The 20,652-nt window shown below is 42.3% G+C and overlaps 1 protein-coding gene across 6 annotated transcripts in view; it reads right to left on the bottom strand.

Moving 5' to 3' along the window:
• Positions 1-20,652, bottom strand: part of ATG13 (autophagy related 13) — a 25,415-nt gene continuing 4,763 nt past the window's right edge. Inside the window, exons 3-18 of one of the 6 annotated variants that reach the window (XM_075188194.1) lie at positions 18,008-18,088; positions 15,060-15,179; positions 14,208-14,254; positions 13,435-13,575; positions 12,982-13,022; positions 11,819-11,915; positions 11,446-11,544; positions 10,433-10,523; positions 10,046-10,138; positions 6,586-6,672; positions 3,916-4,043; positions 3,715-3,835; positions 3,499-3,576; positions 2,280-2,387; positions 1,492-1,617; positions 1-1,179 (exon numbers count right to left, since the gene is read on the bottom strand). In XM_075188194.1, the coding sequence (XP_075044295.1) occupies positions 1,102-1,179; positions 1,492-1,617; positions 2,280-2,387; positions 3,499-3,576; positions 3,715-3,835; positions 3,916-4,043; positions 6,586-6,672; positions 10,046-10,138; positions 10,433-10,523; positions 11,446-11,544; positions 11,819-11,915; positions 12,982-13,022; positions 13,435-13,575; positions 14,208-14,254; positions 15,060-15,179; positions 18,008-18,088 (1,536 nt within the window). In that variant the 3' untranslated portion in view covers positions 1-1,101. The remainder of the gene's footprint in view (positions 1,180-1,491; positions 1,618-2,279; positions 2,388-3,498; positions 3,577-3,714; positions 3,836-3,915; positions 4,044-6,585; positions 6,673-10,045; positions 10,139-10,432; positions 10,524-11,445; positions 11,545-11,818; positions 11,916-12,981; positions 13,023-13,434; positions 13,576-14,207; positions 14,255-15,059; positions 15,180-18,007; positions 18,089-20,652) is intronic. The other 5 variants (XM_075188197.1, XM_075188195.1, XM_075188196.1 and 2 more) reach the window with 5 other exon arrangements.

Genomic DNA, 20,652 nt, shown 5'->3' on the forward strand with positions numbered 1-20,652 from the left:
TCTTGGAAATACATATATTTATTTTATAATACATATCTGAATTACATCTCTTTCATAATAACAGTGCTGGATTTCCTCCCACTGGATGCCATTGATGTACTGGGAGGGGAAGGTAGCAGCATTAAATCCTCTGCAGATCCCTACTAACGCTATACACCAAACTGCATGCGACTTATCCCGCAGTAACCTAACTCCTGCAGGCAGTGTACCTGAGAGCATCCTATCATCTACAGTAAGGGGCACACTGAGGAAGCCAGTCTGCTGCAGACTCTCTGCCGTGTCCTAAACCTTAACTATTAGTGTTATAACATACAATGTATTATATACATTGAAATACCAAATTCTGCATTTATGGAGTAGTAGATATCAGGATGATAAGCAGGGTGATGAGGAGAAATTGAATATTGGTGCTTGCCCGTTACAGTCATGATAACCCTCTCAGACAGCCGTAAGTGCAGTAAGACTGGGCAGTTACACTGTCTCACCTCTAGGAGGCAGTAGACTGAAAGAGCTGGCAAGACTACAATGAACATCTGTGGCAGTATGACAGCAATAGCGGATATTGTGTACTATATGAGAACCCTTACTTCCTGACATACCAGATATGGACACAGAAAAGAAGGGCTTGATTAACCATATAATGGTATTGCTGATGTTATTTATGCTCTGAGCCCCACGTAGGGCATGCTTGGTGCCAGCCTTGTAACAAAAGCATTGTATTTACAGCAGCTGACTGCGGAGATACAGGGGTTGTAGAGTATTGTTATAGACAACTCTCGCAACTTCTTATGCTCTTCTCATTCAGCTGAGCAGCTCCTGCCTATGGCTCATGTGCCGCCGCTTTAGGAAAAAGGGCAAGTCTGCATTTCCAGCAAAAGTTTAAATAAGGAATCTGGGGCCAGGTTGTAGCAGAATAACTTCTTCATTACTGAATCCTGTACAATTAGCAGCTGTGGCACAAGAATGCCTTAAATGCTCCTTCAAAATAGAATTACAGGTAGGGGGGAAAAACGGGCCTGAGTTTGAAAACAGGGCTGGGCAAATGGAGAGACAAAACTGTACAAGAGCAGTTCCCCAAGATCTGGATCCTCCCTCTTCCTCTTACTGCAACGATTCAACAAAGGCATCAAACTCCTCCATGTTTTTTTCATGCATAGCCAACTTCTCTGGCAACGAATCCTGCAAAGAGTAGCATAGGTTGACAATTGGGCACACTATAAAATGATAAATCTTGCAGTATTGACTTCGATTACCACTTACAGATTTTAATATATTGGTATAATGGGCAGGAAATTATCGCCACATATGGCCTGTGGAAGAACGGGTATAATGGTGCTGGTTTCAGAACACAGACAAGTGTGTTGTAACCCGTAACAACCAATGGGATTGTAATGGTCATTTAACTAGTGGAGTTCGGAAATGAAAGCCAACACTGATTGGTTGCTATGGGTTACAGAACATTTGTGCACACTGAGCCATGCAAGTCCTCACCAGGTCTTCTGCCATTGACTGCACAGCGATATCTATGGAAAGGCTGCTCAGCTGCGGTGGGTTCTGAAACTCCCGGTAGAAAGTCCCCACATCCATAGGAAGGTCATCCTTAGAGAAGGCCGGTCGCTAAAAGACAGAATAGAAGTAAACCACAGTCTAACTTGGTCTAAAGAAAAATCATTTTAAAACACATCATGGGCCAAGTTATCATTAAAGTTGTTTATTACGGCACTTTTTTAATGGAAACAACTTAACTCCATATTCACGACTGTCTACAGTCAAGTTTCCTCCAGATTTCTATGCATTTGTCAATACAATGTTAGCAAAGACCCTTTTTTGATAGTTATATATTTAATGATAGATGTTTATTTTTTTAATGTTAGAGGGTGGCGTCCCCAAATTGACAACACATCTGTGAAGGTGCCTAAAATCTGGTAAACTGCCCTGTGCATTAATACTTAAAGAGGATGCAAACTGCCAAACAAACAGGATAGGATGTGAGCCAACCACATGACGCTCACATCCAATCCGGGGATGACCTGGAGAGTCAGCCCCCCCCACCCAATACCATAAATACTGCAATATGGTCAGAAGGTTCCCGTCCCTCTAATAGTTAGCCAAGTGCAGGCTATAGCGGTATCTCAAACACTGGTCTGGAGTATGGTGCAGGCTTCTTGCCTCTCTCTCCCTCCCTCCCTCTCCTGTGTACAGAACTGTGGGTGTTTAGTTGCAGCAATTGGCTGTAGATCACCGTGGCATTAAAGAGCAGGCCGTGTGGTACCACTTACAAAGTCCACCATCACAAAGTCATCCTGGGGCACCTCACTGCTGGAGCAGGAACTCTGCAGGCTGTGGGCATCTGGTGAGACCTCTTCTGGGGTCTCTGGACAAACCACCTGGAATACAGAGTGGATACAGACAATAGACATTCAGGGTCTATATTAACATCGCCAGCGACTTTAAACATCCTGAAGTTATGTCCCCGGCTCACTCTGCTCTCACGAGACAATGGTTTAAATAAAATACATTAAAAAAAAGGTAAGCGCACTAATTATACAAAGTACTTGCTACATTGTGATACTGAGTTAAGGTTTGTGAGGTAGAGAATTTAGACCGTAAGCTCCACTGGGACGGGAACGGATATGACAGATTAAACTTTCTTTGTACAGCCCGTTGTTATATGTTGGTGCTATACAAAGAAAGGGTCACAATAGAAGTTTATTTATTAATATGAGTTTGTTGTGAAAAGAAAGTGTCTTTGCTGACATAGTGTTAAAAAGGACACTAAGACAATAATAAAACCAATGATAATATTGTTTTCTGTAATCAATGTGATTTACAATATAGGATAAGTCTACCAACAACGTGAATGGGAATTTCAAGTGGGAGGGGCATTGACACCTGTTCGGCTTGTTTCAAACAGGCCAAGCTGGAAGATGGGAGTGGAGTGCGGGACAGTTTGATCTATTGAGGTGCATATGGTAAGTAAGCGCTTTTTATCTAATTATTTTGTAATTAGGACTTATCCTTTCACATTTCCCTCCGTTTTATGGATTCAGGATTCATGTGCACAGTAGTTTGGGAATCACTTGATTTTTGTATTTTTTTATGCATTGAATTGTAATTGAAGCTATAGACAACACAATAAGCCAATGAGTAATAATGCATCCATCTATAGATTGCAGCACAGTGAGAGGTAAGAACCCAATAAGAGGGAGAAATTTACAATTTGCAGCTTCTAAGAAAACGTTTAAAAAAAATCCTTTTTTTTGTAAAAAAAACAATCACAAGAATAAATGATACAGATTTAGAATATTTAAGAAGACTTAAATAGAAGCTATTTATTAAGCAATTCTGCGGACACTACATATTAATAACCATAAACCTCCGTCATCGTCCGTCAGTATCAGGCCAAGCGTGTAGACATTGTACTTGGCTGTGGTACCAGCACATATAGAGAGATCTGTGTTTATCAGTAACCGGGGAGAAGGGGAAGGGGGCACATACCATGGGGTCAGCATCCTCCAGGTCAGTGAGCTTGGGTACAAACACAGCGAATGGTATGTCCGTGCTGGCATAGGTGACCTGTGAGTAGAACAGAGGGAGCAAGAGCTGTCATTATATCACATGCAGGAATGGATAGAAGTTTAGTGTCGGTCTACAATACTACATGATGAGAGCACACACCTATCTGCATCAACCTCGCCACTCACTTTCACTGACCTGAGGGGAGGGTTTGTCCACGAATGCCCCCACTTTGCGGGTGAACAGGACGTGCGGAGGCTTGTTGGGGGAGTTGCTCCTACCTGCGGGGCTGTTGCCGGATGGGGTGTCAGCTTCCTCACTGCAGGGAGAGGAGAACGATAAGTACGAGCACACAGACCCTGCAACACCTCTGTGCACACACACACGCTGCGGGCCTACCTGCTGGAGGTGGTGCCCGCTACGTTCGCCGGCGAAGTCAGAAGAGTTCTGTCGTGATCTGCTTGAGCTCCATGTGCAGGTTGGGTTGTAGTATTGGGCAACCCGCCATCCTTCCCTGGCACCATCATCTATGAATAGAACCCAGGGTCAAAACTAGAGCCTAACTGATCAGCTAAAGCCGCCACAACAGTGGGTACTATACACAGAGTGTAGTGTAAAGAGCAACCGGTACAATGAGCAACACAAAATAACCCTTGGATAGTCGTATAGTTTTAGTCAGACACTTCGTAAAGGTTCCTTAACCTAAAGTACAAGTTTTCTTATATAAAAATGAACTATAAAGAACACATTCACAAATATAAAGGTTTTAGGAGTTTATCAGCATTGAAGTTGTGGAAGATATTTCTCCACACACAGCAGCACCAATCCTATAGAAGGACTCTGCAGGCGGCCTTTTCTATCCTTCTCCTGCAGAACACTGCTGATAACAGAGAACAATAGTTTACACTCATCTGAAAAGCAAAAATACAATAACAACCATTTCAAGTTCTGGCAGATATGAGGTTTTTTTTTACTTTAATATAATTTCGAACGTCATTAGTAGCTCTTTATAGAGGACAACTTGTAATTTAGGTTGAGTGGCCCTTTAAACACAGCAGATGAAGGTCACAGTTTGCTAGTGTCTCACGTGTCAAGCGCATGCCAGGAATGAACACACACATGCAACGCATCCGTGGCCGCTGCGTGAATTCTACAAACTCAGTGAGCACCTAAATCCTATACTGCTAACTCAGAGACAGGACTGCGGAGAGGGGTGTTAAGTGGTGTCTGCATTCCCCCTATAGAACAATGCTTATTAAGATGGAGAAATAAGAAAAATACAGCTGGAGCAATAACACTGACTAATAAGTTTAGGAAGCAGAGTTTCCCTCTGTACCTTTTAGCACCACTTAGGGGGGGATTCAATTCCCTGCATTGTTCTTTAGAACAATGCACATTATTACCGTTGCTACGGTAATTGATGCGCATTATTAATGTTAGTACAGTAATTTCAGCGCCTATTTTTGCTCGCAGCTCCGAGAGCCACTAACAGAAATCCGTTTTAAAATTACCGTGCTAAAGAACAAACGTGGGGAATTGAATCTCCCCCTTGGTGTAGCGAATCCTAAACTACTTAATGAATATACACTCTAAACTATGGGATAGATTTATCAAACCTTCTAAAACGAAAAGTGGAGATTCTAGAATGTACTAGATAACTGATAGCTAGAATGTGATTGGATGCTATGGGCAACACCTACACTCTTTCTAGGTTTGATAAATCTACCCCTGTGTATTTTTATATGTAATTAACATAAGTATTGATAGGTTTGTAGGATATAAATCCTATACATATTGTTAAACAGTTATACCCTCCTATGTCCTTTTAAATGACCAGAGCATATCATGTCATGTCATATATATATATATATATATATATATATATATATATTACACACTTTAAGCATAAAGTCACGTGAACGTCAAGCTTCAGTTTTTAGATCTATTGTATAGGTCAGCAGTGATGTTCTGTGTATGCTCTGGTTTGCGGACGCTCTCCTGAGTGGAATATGATTATTGTTAGGAGAGATCACACTGTAAAATAAAAATATACCTGCAAAAGCCCCCCACCCCCCAGTAATAGTGCACAAGCTCCTCTCACAAAATAAATAAATCTATAATCAGCATGCGTTTCAAGGACTAAGGATCTATACAGCAGCATAGCTGGGGATCTCCGATCCGGAGTACCCTGCAGTAACGGAAAGTGCACCTGTCACACTTATTGGAGGAAGCCATTTTGTGCTGTGAACCAGTCACAGGTCACATGATATCACTGGTTCATAGTGAATGGATAGGCTGCAAAATGGCTACCTCCACTGTAACTGGTACATTTTAAGAGTGAGGAGTGTGGTAATAAGTTTCTCACCACAACCCCCCATCCCTTATATTACTGCCAAACCCTTTGCTTCAACACTTCCCAGCTACATGTATCAGCTTCTGACAGCAGCAAGGATGTAAAGGAAAAATATAGTCAAAATGACAGTTTTGCAAGTTCATATATTCTCCTTCCCAGTATTCTGCGGATCATATATAAACAGAGGCGGTGTTGCAGAGTTGTCCGCAAATTTGGAGTAAAATTACTCTAAACCCCCCCCCCTCCAAAACAAACAAAACCAGCATATTTGCGCCCATATCCAGTACCTGTCTCGAGATGTGGACGCCTCTGCAGCATACGCGCCAGGCTTACAACAAGTGAGTATTAGCACCTGTCCTACAGCCTCATAACTGCAGGTCTGCATGAGCTGCATTTGCATAAACACGCCTTTACTGTACTTAACCGACGCCCCTTCCCTCCCCCGTCCCGCCTCTGGAGGTGCAAGCGGGAGAGTAAGCGCCAGAATCGCACACGTCTGCAATGTCACATATTTCTGGATATGCACAGAGCTATTTCAGGCAGACTGACTTATATCCCACTCCGTATTAGCCCCGAATCTCTCAGCAGAATGAATATTCTCGTTTTCACCTGGCAGACATAGTTTTTAAAGCTATATATCCCTTTAAATCTGTGCTGCTGTGCAGAAAGGAAAAGGTGACAATCGGGCCAGTCTTCTGAGGAACGATCGTACTCACCCCAGCGGACAAGGCCACTGGGTAACACAGCTCAGAGGGTCCTGCTCCTAGGGCAGTCGGCTGATAGGAAAGGCGAGAGCTGTACAGCTAGACAGCACAGGAGGCGGGAGGGAGGAAGAAACAGAGAGATGGAACAAAAGAAGAAATGCAAGATTAATAAGCAATTATCACCCTCCCTTGTGTCATCCCAGTAATGCAGGGTGGTGAGGAGAGATGGTGTTAAACTCCATTTGCCATTCCCATAAGAAGCTGAAGCGGTTACACTAAAGCATCAAAAAAGGATTCATCTAACTGAGTATATGCTAAAATAGATCAGTCATCTACACAGCGGAGGCAGCCATCTTGTGTGCTGAACCAATATATATGAGAAAGCAGCCTATTAATCCACTAGGAGATAGTGACATCACTTTGCGCCTCTATGATGTCACCCAGTTATTAGTGCACACAAGATTGTCTGCAAACCAGTGAGTTTTAGTAAAGAGGCTCTGCAGACTCCGGCAGTAACATCTGCTACACAATTTGTTTTGTTTCTGAAGTATTTTTTAGTCAGAAAATTTTAAATACTTCAGCCACCTACACACAGTGAACGCAGACACTCTGTGGGCTGATCCAAGATTATCGAGAAGGCAGCCAAGGAGCTAAAAATACCAATGTGTGTCTCATGGCTGTGTAATGTCACTAGACCCTAGTAAATGGATATGCCGCTTTTAGGGAATGAATAGGCTGCATTATCAGGATTGGCTAAGCCCACAAAATGGCTGCCGTCACTGTTTAGGTCAGTGATGGCTAACCTGTGACACTCCAGGTGTTGTGAAACTACAAGCCCCAGCATGCTTTGCCAGTAGATAACTAGCTGATAGAGCATGCTGGGACTTGTAGTTTCACAAACAACTGGAGTGTCACAGGTTAGCCATCACTGGTCTAGGTGACCGTTTTGCTTTATTCGTTTTGACAGGAAATAAATGAGAAGTCGTTTTGGAACAGAGACAACTGACAGTATCTAGATAAGCTGGTATAAGCGACTAAAACTAGAGCTTGGTGTAGGAGCTAAATAATATGGAAAAATGCCTTTATATCAAGGTTATAAAAACAAAAAACAAACTAATCAAAACAAAATGGTAGCAAAAGCTTTCACTGTGGTAAAACATCAAAAACAGTTTGTTTACTTTGTTATTTGAAAACAGTTCAACAAACTGTTTTCCTGCAATGTACAGAATATAAAAAGACAAAAAAAACCTAGACGTAACATATAAAAATAATTATAAATAAAGTACATTTAAATGTTTCAAAGTACAAAAGAATCTATATAGAACTTGAATTAACTTCCTGTGAGACTCTAAATGTGTATTAACACCGCTATGTCTGATGTCTCAGATATCTGAACATAAGAAAGTACAGAGCTAGGAATTAAGCAGTTAACTACATTTAAATATACTAAAGATTACATTGTTAAAGATTCATCTTTGCTTCAGAAAATTGAATATAATTATCTAAATAAGCTTAACATGCTCACACTCATGGGCAGGAAGCATTAAAGGAATAATTAATAGTATTGTTCACACAGCACAAACAAACTTTAACCATATCAACCAATCAGATACTAGCTTTAATGTATTTAAAGCTGGATACACACTGCAGGTTTTTCAACCAATTATTGTGCCAATCACATGATAAACGACTGTTAGGTCCGATATTGTATTAGTGTGTACACTCCCATGATCATGTTTTATCAGACCAAAACTCATCATATCTGTTGATTTGGTTTTCTAAACAATCACGTTCAACGATGTCGGTCAATCGTGTAAGTGTGTACACGACCAGCAGTGTAGGTAGATATCTGTAGAGTGTACAGAGCCAGGATATTTTCAGCAGATGGTTATGACAGATGAGGATCTCAGATCTGAAGGTAACTCGTGTAGGTGTGTACACATCAATCTGTATAGTCATCAGGACTTTCAGTGTTGGTGAAATAGTTACAGAAATCTCATCTGCAGAAATTGTCTGTAGTGTGTTCCCAGCTTAACGTGCAATTGTCTGATCAAAGCCAATGTGATTAGTTTGCTGCAGCACCTGTCCTATTTGCATCACATTATAAAACTGGCCATTTAGGGGTTAATACAGTTCTCTTTCACAATTCCACTGAGAAAATTATCAAACACCAATAACGGGTGTAGTACCTATTAACGGTACTGACTACCCCAACAGAGAAGACGACGACAGGAGGAGACAGAATAGCAAGTAGAGTGACCTGAAAAAAAACCTACTTCCTAGGATGCAGATGCCTTCATGGGACGAATCGTCGCGTTGCCGACTGTGCAATATGACGTCATCACAAACCGCGATTTGTCTTAAAGCGGCGATGGACGGACCCAGCTGTCATTGATGTAATGTAAGCATTATTTTAGGGGTTAGGAGAATTAGGTTTAAGCGTTAAGGTTAGGGTTAACCCTACCCCCTAAAATAATACTTACATTACATCAAGGGCCGCCGAGAGGGGGGGGGGTGGTTACGGGTACTAATTACTCGGGCCCGGGCATGTCAATTTTTTTTTTTCAAAACAATTTTTTTGTGGCGGGGAGGGGGCGTCATCATGTCACGCCCAGCATTCAGTCAGTATGGAGCACAGAGTAAAGGGAGGAAAACGGGGGGGGTTTTGGCCTGTCATAGAGGGGTTAAAAAACGAGGGGGGGGGCTGTCATAGAGGGGTTAAAAAAGAGCCCATTGATTTTGATGTGTTAGCCACACCCCCAAATGCATGACCACATATCCCAAAAATTAGGCGGCGCAATTTCTTTTACCATACTCGACTATAAGGGGGGCCCCATTAATTTGTTGTACCGGGGCCATGAATTCCTCTTGGCAGCCCTGATTACATCAATGGCAACTGGGTCCATCCATCGCCGCTTTAAGACAAGTCGCGGTTTGTGATGACGTCACCTTGCACAGTCGGCAACACAACGAGCCATCCCATGAAAACATCTGCATCTTGGTAAGTAGGTTTTTTTTCAGGTCGCTCTACTAGGCATTTGGTCTCCTCCTGTTGTCTTCTTCTTCGTCGAGGTAGTCAGTACCATTAAACTGACTACCACCGTCAATAACTGGATGCAGATGACAAGAGTGAGAGAATGTAAGAATGTAACCTTCGCCCACAGCCTCAAAAAGGTCCCTAGAGACCAGAATTTCCACTGTTTCAAAAGCGTTAGCCGAGCTAATAATCAGTATTTCAAATTCATTAGGAACCAGAGGTATGAGGCACTTTGTTCCTCGTGCCTCAGGGATGCAGCACTGTGCAGAATATCGGTACAGCCCAGAAAACATTGCTGCCTGCACTGCATGTAGGCGATGTTACTGAAGGAGGCTAGTCCCGGGGGGAGGGCTAGCTTCCTGTTGTATAGCTAGGGAGCTGCACAAGACACAGACACAAATGCTCACACGTTATACCTGCCTGTATGGAACTCACTTGGTGTGAGAAAGCCAAACCCAGGACCCTGTGAGAGTCCGTCACCACAGGAGCAGCTGTCTGACACTGTGCCTTACTGAGAGTGAACACACACTACACACAGTACACCAGAGAGAGAAAGAGAGAGAGAGAGAGAGAGATCACACAGGTAAGACATGACTGGAGATACCGGGCTACCTTTCCCTAAGTACCACAAGTTGGCGTATAAAAAGCGAGACACCTACTTCTGAGCGTACACCATCCGCCATCAGACATGAATTTCTCAGCTCTGATTCATAGTGTTTATCACAGATGGATCTCTGCATCAGTGAACACTACAGAGATTTGCATATTGGATGGCGTTGGGTTCTGCAGAAACTACAGTAACAAGATCCGGGCCTGTCTCACCTGCGAGGGGGGGGATGTAGAGAACGACGTGGCACAAACGTCCTGGGAATCCTCCACAGTCGGATAGGCAGCACCCTGCTCCTCAGGAGCCCTGTTGGGAAATAGGAGAAAGATCCTACATAAAGAGATTATGTCAGAGAATGAACAAATTGCTGCTAACATGACCGGTGAGAATGGAAATACCTGCAATGGCCATTACTGCATATTAAGTTGGGGGAGTTAATATATTCCAGATATGCAAGCTGTAAGTCACTGACTAAGGAACCCAGTAGGCAGCTACAACAACAGCAGCATCAACAGACACCACAGCAGTTATGCTGGACACACATGCAAAGATCTGGCCGTCCAGCCTGATTGACCAGATCTGTGGCTTGTTTGCCCACACACGGGCAACCAGACTGAGCAGATTTGGACATTCTGTCTAGTAGCTGAATGCCGGTGACACAAAAGATTCTTTGCCACTGAACAGGATCTCGCTGTGTGTGGCCAGCTTAATACTTCCACTGTTAATATGTTGCAGAGGCTGGTACGAGAACAGGCTGTATGTCTAGCTCTATGAATGTAAAATTAAAAATGATCCCACAACATTTCAGGTGAGGAACTGGATCCTGTGCTAGTGTGTCATAAATGTCTTTATTTAAAGTGAAACCGTCAATAGACACAGTGAAGGCAGCCGCATTCAGCCTACCTATTGGCTAGGAACTAGTGACAGTAGCGAGGCGCCAAGCAAATACTGAATATTGGTTCAGACCATGAAAGTGCTGCCTTCACCATGTAGGCAATAGGTCCCGTTTAGTATTGGTGCAAATAGATAACATGTGCTGTAAACTACAGCAGCCAACCTGGTGCAACATGAACTACCGAGAAGAAGGTTGGCTGCTGGGGGAGAAGACACTAAGTTATCCCTTTGTATTTATGTTCTGTATTTTATCTGGGCAGACTGGAAACATCCTGAGCTGTGGCATTAGATGGTGCGTGTGCATGATGCGTGTGCATGATGCGTGTCTCCTCACCTGTAGTTGCAGGGATGCATGTGTGATGTGCTGGGAAAAGGTCGGTCAACAAAGTGATCAATAATAATCCCCATGATGGGCTGGCTCCTCTCATACTGCCTGAAATGCAACAAACACATTGATGTTATTGAGCTGCCGGGCCTCGCTGTCCTATAGACCACCCGCTCCCATCTCTTAGTCTACAGTGTAAGAAGATCAGGGGGCACAGATGACACAACAGCTAATTGACGGACAAACGTCAGCGCGCCAGGTATCTGGAGCAACGCTCTGTTAGTCTTGGGCAATATGAGTTGTGATGTATGTAAGCTGAGAACAGTGCTGTAGACATTCCTCTACGGAGGGTCCGCAGGGGAGCCGCAGCGACCAGGCTTACCGAGAGGACATGAATGCCAGGTTAGTTCTGTAGGCGCAGGTCAGGGTGAGGGTTCCGATGGGAGTCCCCACGGTGCCGACACGTACTGCTTGGAAGCCTAAATGAAGAAAAACAGGGGAATGAGGTCCAAACACCCAATGCTTATGTTCAAATCACATTACGTGGTCAACATATGGACCCTGAACAGAGACTGTGTATGTAATAAAACTTGTAACCAAGAACTCTGCACAATAAACTGATCTTTCAGCAAACTGGGTTTATCCTATCAATCGTCTATATAAAAAGTGTGTTATCCACTTCTACAATTACATATGAACATTTAAAGGGACACTGAAAATAAAATATTGCTTTATATAAAAGTTTTTTGCTATCAATCTTTCTTTATTATTAGTACACTAGTGGACTTGATCATACGTCTATCTGCTTCAATTACAGTACACTTATTCTATCACTCTTGTGTTGATCTCTGAATTGATGAAGATTGGAAGAGGATGATCTTATATCTGTATAGGACAGTGCCGCTATGGCGGCCACTTAGTTAGCGCAGGGGGGGGGGGGGGTTTCTGGAGACTCAGAAACCCCCCCTGCGTGCGCCACTGCACCGTGCATACATATGAAAGAAATATGAGGTAGATGACAGATACCAGGCAGATAAATATCAGTAGGATAAATATGTGATACTCATATAGATGCTACTGCACATCGGTATAGATCAGTGTAGTTTTGGGCCATCAGGTAGAACATAAAGCAGGTTACCAGACAGAAAAACGCATAGTCAGTTGTCCATTAACAGCAGGGGGGGGGGTTAACACAGCAGATTACTAATGGACTGTTATGTTGGTTATGTACAAGAGTCCTTTAAGGGTTTGTACAGATTGGTTTCTCACATGCGGAGGGAGACATGACAGGCTGGGACCACATTTATCTCTATGCTGTGTCCTGTCTCTAATATCCACATGGGAAACAATGAGATATGTGGTATGGAAAATAGTCTGCAAAACACTGTGTAATCTCTGCACAGCCATTCCAAGCCTACCTACTGGTTTATCTGTGAGGAATGAGATCCCTGTCTGGCTGAATATATCAATGGTGGACAGTGAGGACATTATTACACCCAGCACTGATCAATCACCGCTTGGGACAGCTACACATCTATACATTACCTTCTTTAAGCCCCAAGAGCTGCACATCTCCAAAATAAATCCTACAAAGAGAAGAAGTGAGGCACATTAATAGCTGAATAACACAGCGTGATCTTCTCCCTATAACTGGAAAACATGGAAGGATAGTGAGTAACAAGTACAATGCAGTGGGTTGTAGTTAGAGAGCTCATCTGGTCTACTGGGCAGTATAAATAAGAGTACACTTCATATAAGTTCCTTATTTGTCTTTATACGATTGGTTATATACATCTATGTGGCCTCCTATCATCCTGTCCTAGAAAGGTTCTTCTTTTATTTGGCTTCACTCACTGACGTAATGCCATAAAAGTGGTAGATTGTCTACAAGTGGAATTAGGATAGAACATTAGATTGTCAAACAGATGTGAGAATTCTGACAGATGTAAGATGTCACATGATTAATCATCTCTGTATGGCAGAGAGCCGCACACACACCTGTACAGAATAACATATTCATGTCCCTGCTTCCTGGACAGTCTGTACGCCGGGGTCACCCGAGTGACAGCGAGTAAGGATTTCAGCAGCAATGACAGCCGGTTATATACAGTGTAGGAAACCTTGATGTCCTGATCACACCTTAGATCAAGAAAGAAAACGGTTAGTTAGGGGGTCACACAACCTCTACAGATTACATGTCAATAAGATAGGGACATGGCCATAGAGCTGAGCGAGACTCAGAGCAGAACATCATTAAACTAGAAAAAAGAAACTTATAGTGTTTGCGAGATTTGGTGGCATTCTAGAAGAATAAAACAACACTGGAATAAGTTAGGGCAACTGCTAAGATATACATGCCACACACACTTTAAATTACCGCACACCCCATTCCAATATGCTGCATCCCCATTTGATGGCTGAAAATCAGGTCTATGAACTGCCAATGACAATGCCCATACATGCGTGTACATGAATAGGTATAGCCTGCCAAGGAGTATAAAAGCGAAACAAATGAAAAGACAAAAGTAACAAAAACTACAGGCGCCCATAGAGGGTACGTACACCAACGGATATAGTATTTGAAAAACATGAATTAAAACATGAATTAAACTTTTATTAGGTCATCCCCTTCATAACAGCACACTCACTACAATGCCAGTTCTGTCAGTATAAAGCGGAAACACAGTAACATTGGGCTTTAAAGAGGTAAACATTCCAATGAAAGGTATTAAGTCGGCCTTTCCCAAAAGCAAAACAAAATTGTTACTAACTTTTCGTTCATTTCCAGGCACCAAACTTCAAGCTCCATGGAGTCGCCCTGCAAAACAAGTCAAGATGTTATCACGATTTATACAGAAAGAAAGATTTCCTCTCCCTGCAAACTGCACCTGTCACTTTATATTGCATCTCACTTACAAAGCAAGCTTGATGCGCCGCGCAAAACGCTTTCATTTTGCACCCGTGTGCCCAGATGTTGGGGCCCTGCTCACATCAAGGCGCCCACCTACTCTCCGCTCTCTGAGAAGGGTGCCTTGGTGTGCGGAGAGGCGCACTGTGAAAAGTCTAAACGTCACTTTATAATCTACCTCATAGCTACCCTTAGCGCACTGCTCTACACCTCAGACGTTCTGTGCTCCGTAAGAATCGCCCATCAGAGGAGCTAGAACTATTAACAGACGACTTACGCACCCAGAACATAAGACAGCTATGGTACACATTATATTATGGGCAGCACGGTGGCTAAGTGGTTAGCACTTCGGCCTTACAGCACTGGGGTCACGAGTTCAATTCCCAGAGGAAACCCACGCAAACACGGGGAGAACATACAAACTCCACACAGATAAGGCATCTGTGTGGAGTTTGTATGTTCTGCCCATGTTTGCGTGGGTTTCCTCCCACACTACAAAAACATACTGGTAGGTTAATTGGCTGCTAACAAAATGACCCTAGTCTGTGTGTGTGTGTGTGTGTGTTAGGGAATTTAGACTGTAAGCCCCAATGGGGCAGGGAATGATCTGAGCGAGTTCTCTGTACAGAGCTGCGGATTAGTGGCGCTATAGATATATATATATATATATATATATAAATTGTGATGATGAGGATGATAATGATGATATCCATACCTCTGAGGTCTTCAGAGAGATCTCCACACACATGGAGCGCCCCACGGCTGGCAGCTGGCCAGAAAGAGCTTTTTTAGCTTCCTGGGTCACCTCCGGGATATCTTTGATCGCCAGATTAAACTGCAATAGGCAAAAGTTCATCAATGCTCACATACAAAATACTCGCTCCCCTGCCATTGGGTAAACCATTACATATTACATCAGTGCCATTCATTACGATCTGATTTAATTATTATTATATCACTGCATATTTATGGAGTTAAGTACAGAGGCAACAATTCAAAATGTAATCTAACAGTAAATTATTAGAAACATATAATTGCGGGGAATAGTTGCAGAACCTTTAATTAAAGTTTATGCATCATGAAGGACCTTGTCCTATACGATCACGAGGAGGACCTGGAAGTGGCTTCCGGCATGTGCAAATAGATACTAGCAAGCGGAAGGTTAGCAGGGTGTTGACACACTTCGGCTAGGTACACACTGAAGCGTTTTCGTCCAATAATTGGACAAATCATCTGACACACGACTTCGGTCAGAAGTTAGTTTCGATTGTCGGCAAATTTGGTTGGTCGTACTGTTTAATATTTTATGACCAATCACCTAACGATCATGCAGTGTGTATACACTGCACGATCCCCATAGAGTTTACAGAGTCGGGCTACTTTCAGCCGCTGTTAGCAATGAATGTCCCAGTGAATAAATGTAGAGGGCTGTAGAAGGAATAATTCATTTGTTCATTCTGAGACAGAATGTTTCGTTTCAGAGTCACAGAAGCTAACGAATTTCGTTAGTACATGTGGATAGCTATAACAAGGCGGTTTTAATTAGTGTGACAATGTGACAATAATGAATGAATGAATATTGTGCTGTCATTCTCTGAAGACTAGAGGACCAGATGAAGGACCAGATGAAGAGCACAGATCTGAAGGTAAATCGTGTCACTGTGTATGTGTGAATCACCAGACTGATCGGAACTTCAGTCGTAGGTAAAATTGAGATAACACGTCGGTCGGAAAATTCATCAGTATGTACCTAGCCTTACTAGACGACAGCCAGGTTGGCTTTGCCGAAAATACCAGGGGGCCCATACGGCGTCACATTTAGTTTGTTTATCATGGAGGTAGTAGGTGATGATTTTTATGCTTGTAATAGGTCAGAGGGACGAGAGCAGAAATGTCCAGGGGTCTTTCGGTATTGATTGCTCTGAAAGTGAATAATAGAATGTACTTTGGTCCAGAAAGGTATAATAATTGCGTTAGCCACCAGATGTGGAAGAGAGTGTTCCTGTGTCCACAATTCCGCCAGCAACTCAGGTCAGAGGTTGGGAACATTTTAACTTTAGACAGTTTTCAATGGTATAATATCATCTTTAATAAAAATTATATGCAGTTTTTTTAATCAGAGAGGGAATTAAACCGGTAGCTATTCCCTCTCTAACCTCCTCCCAGCAATATTGGTCAGGGGGTGGTCCCAGATCCCTCACCCTCTCATGTCGGCTCCAAGAGTCAAGGATAACCTTTATAAGTAAATTATAAATCATGGAGATCATATCTTTACTTGTTGGGTTACTATCACAAGTTTTATTAGAAATATTGTTTTTCTTTAGATAAAAATGTTAAGTGACAGTAAGTTACCATACATCAACCAAGGGGAGAGCCGACGGGTCAGGATTCAGAGGTTGCAGATACAATAGTAACAATAGGAGGCAATGAGGAGAGGAACTTACACTCCTCATAATACAAAACTAATATATTATATATTAATATATTTATTCCAAAATGGGAAATAATTAAAACTTTCTCCACCCAAATATGTTTTTTTAATTTGACAGTGCAAATATTTTTCTTTTTTTTTCTTTAATTTGTACAGTGTAATCTGCTGACAGCGCTGTCCACCACTGTCTGATGATTCACCGACCCCTTGTGCTAGATCTTGGTTAACTGTTGCATTCTATCCCCACACTGCACATGGCTTTCCGTTAAGGATGATATACAGCCTATAGTGTCAATATACACGGGCTGGAGAGGCAACAGAGCGGTAAGTACGTTACACACCTAGGGGTATATTTACTAAACTGCTGGTTTGAGAAATTGGAGATGTTGCCTATAGCAACCAATCAGATTCTAGCTGTCGTTTTGCAGAATGTACTAAATAAAGGATAACTAGAATCTGATTGGTTGCTATAGGCAACATCTCCACTTTTTTCAAACCCGCTTTTTAGTAAATATACCGTCTCTTGATTGACTGTGCAAGTCAGTATATTCCCAGTACTTGCTGTCTAATTTCCACCATTAAAGCTGGGACCTTTAATGGCGGAGGAGACGTTCAGTGCTGAAAAGCACACAATCAGTAATGAGTGACTAACAACAACTCAATTTTACTCGCCCTCATCTACAAAGCCCTGAACACCACCCCTTCAAACATCTCAAATCTCATCTCAAAATACTCTCGCTCTAAATCCACCTCTGACCTTTGCGTTGTCTCTTCTGGTAACCACCTCTCACTCCCGCCTACAAGACTTCTCCCGTGCTGCTCCCCCACTTATGGAATGCCCTACCACACCCAATCAGACTCTCCCACAGCCTTCAAATCTTTAAATGCTATCTGGAAACCTGTCTCAATATTAGAGCTTGCCCTACTCCCACCTGCACTACCCACACTGGTACACCCTCATACTGTCCCAATTCCCACCGGTTTGTAAACTCTTTAATGAGCACAGCCCCTCTATTATTTGTTTTCATGTCTGCATTTATTTTGTTTACCTAGTTCGTCCTTATTTTAGGTGTGCCCTGTTTTCCCTAATGTTTGGTGCTGCAGAGCACTGTGGCTCCTTACAAATCAATGCTAACAATAAAAGCAGTACTGGCATTTAAAGTGTGTAAAACCTTTTTTATGATATAAGCCCCCATGAACATCCTGCACTTGCCCCAGCACTTAGTACTCACCCAGTCTGATCCTGTTGGAGAGGAGGATGAACGAGTACATATCTTATCTCCCAGTCGCGCTTGTACGATCACCTGGACAGACTGCGGGATGAAAAGACTGCTGATCAACTCCAGAAAAAAGAACTTCCTAATAACGTTACATTACTTGAAATAAACAATGTAAAAAAGAAAATATCAGTATACATTGGTTAGGTCTATTTTAAGAAGTGCACAAGCAGGAATTAATTATTTTCCTTTATTTATAAAGCCTTGACATATTAGCTGTACGTCGAGGAGACCATGACACAAACAATTTACAAAGATATGAAACAGAAGGTAGAGATGGCTCTATCCAAAAGAGCTTACAGTGTAAGTAGTATGGGGAAGACTTGATACATAAGGTAACGTAATGACAAGTGTAGTTGCTAGTGGGGAAAGTGTGTGTAGCTATTGTAAGGTGCATTATCAGCTGCCAATAATACAGCAGCCATTGATGACCGGCATTTCTCTGTTACTAGTGGTGCGGTATGGTTGGAACGAGGAGACATGAACTAATCATTGAAGAATTTTACAGACAGTTTCCGCGAACTGTAATCGTCCTTCTCCATTTATCTTAACTGAATCTCCTTCCTCTTCTGGTTCTGAGAAAGGGTGTTGCCTTGTGCCTCACGGGCACTCCTGTGGTCATTTTATCATAAAAAGCAATTCTATAGTTTATATATGAATTGCAGTGTATAATGGCTCAGTGGTTAGCACTTCTGCCTCACAGCATTGGGGTCATGAGTTCGATTCCTGACCATGGCCTTATCTGTGTGGAGTTTGTATGTTCTCCCAGTGTTTGAGTGGGCTTCCTCCCACACTTCAAAAAGCACACTTGTAAGTTAATTGGCTGCTATCAAATTGGTCTTAGTTTGTGTGTGTATGTTAGGGAATTTAGACTGTAAGCTCCAACGGGGCAGGGACTGATGTGAATGACAAATATTCTCTATACAGCACTGCGGAATTGGTGGCTCCTTCATAAATGATGATGAGTGTAATTTACTATGACAATAATATTATTAAGTTTACGCATGCACATCGAACAATGCCAATTAAAAATGTGACCTTTATTATTTAGTATTACGTGCACAGTAAAGTTTTAAAATGTAACAGATAAGTATAGTGAAGCTCAGCAGGCAGTAGTGTATATACGCTCAAACATATGAAAACATCAGCAAAGTAATAGCTCCAATAGTTTGATTTGCTCTGTGTGATGCAGTAAATGATGGTTATAAATGGGTCATTCTCATGTCCCATTTATAACCTCGTGTCCTCATCATCATGTTCTTCCATCATACTGCGTCCCAACTCTCAGTCCGTCCAATGTTGTAGTGGCCGTTCAGTCAAACACCGGTCATCACTCTACAGAGTCGCCTCTCTCTCACTCACTCATCCAAACATCTATTATCCAATAGCAAGTCAGCTCCCTCCCCAGCTAACCTTAACAGATAAAGCTACCTTCATGCTGCTACCTGCACAGTGTGATGTAAGGACTTCTTTCAAGGACTTCCTAGGTGTAGCTGGGTGAACTGCTCAGCTGCCGTCTGACCCCATCCTACTATGCACATGAGCTGAACTCAACTTCACACCCGATTCCATGTTTCACTGCACACCCTAAAAATATTCCACAGCCACAAACACTTAGAAAATCTTTCATTACTCAGTTGTTTAGTAGATATGATGGGGAAGAATGACCCAAATCTCATTATCTTCTATGACAGATTGTGAGAGTGGTGTCTTTTTAAACCTACCACACAAATTGATTCTATGTAAAATGTATTTTACTATTCATATATACACATTATTATTTTACATTGTATATAAACTGGCTGTATAGCCAAGTACAGACCTTTGCTATTGAGCATCTGACATTTTTGACATTCAGTGGATCCTTGCACGGTGTTTCAGTAAAGGTGGTGTACAGATTATGGGGTTCCTCTCCGTGGTGTCCTGCGGATTTTACACCTATACTACAAGCAGCATTCAGCAGTCAGTGAACGCAGCTAGACACCACCAGAGGGAGCCAGAGTGTAGTGTATATGGGCATCATATTAATTGGTGTAAAGGGCTTATTTAATGACATGGTACAAAAGGCAATCTGGTTTTGTAACGACCAATTAAATATGTCCATATCATTGCTACACCAGTACATTAATCCTCTTTACATCTGCGTTCAAAGTTTGTTAGTATTATGAATGTTACAATAGTTGCCTTTATGAGGACACAATTTAATTTAAACACAGGGACATTTGTAAAAGTCCAATACAAAGGGTTTACTGAGCACAAACTGACAGCAGGTTCCAGATACTATATATTACTGAGACCGCCAGAGATGGCATCTTCCCCGAGAAGAGCGCTCACTCTTGGAATTTAGGATAAATACACACACTATATGTGGTTTTCATAGACAGGTAATGATGTTCCTGCAACCACCATGGTTATATAATGATACTAATGGTAAAAGTGAGATTGGTCTAACAGAAGAATGTCCCATTACTCTCACCTGCACATCAATGAAAAGCAGCTGACCAACCAGAGGCCTGGATACATTCCATGTCAGCACACAACATTTACTTGACGAAAAACCTTGTTAGGAAACTAACACTTAAAACAATACAGATAACACA

The sequence above is a fragment of the Mixophyes fleayi genome, chromosome 10 (assembly GCF_038048845.1).
Source record: "Mixophyes fleayi isolate aMixFle1 chromosome 10, aMixFle1.hap1, whole genome shotgun sequence".
NCBI classification, from domain to species: domain Eukaryota; kingdom Metazoa; phylum Chordata; class Amphibia; order Anura; family Limnodynastidae; genus Mixophyes; species Mixophyes fleayi.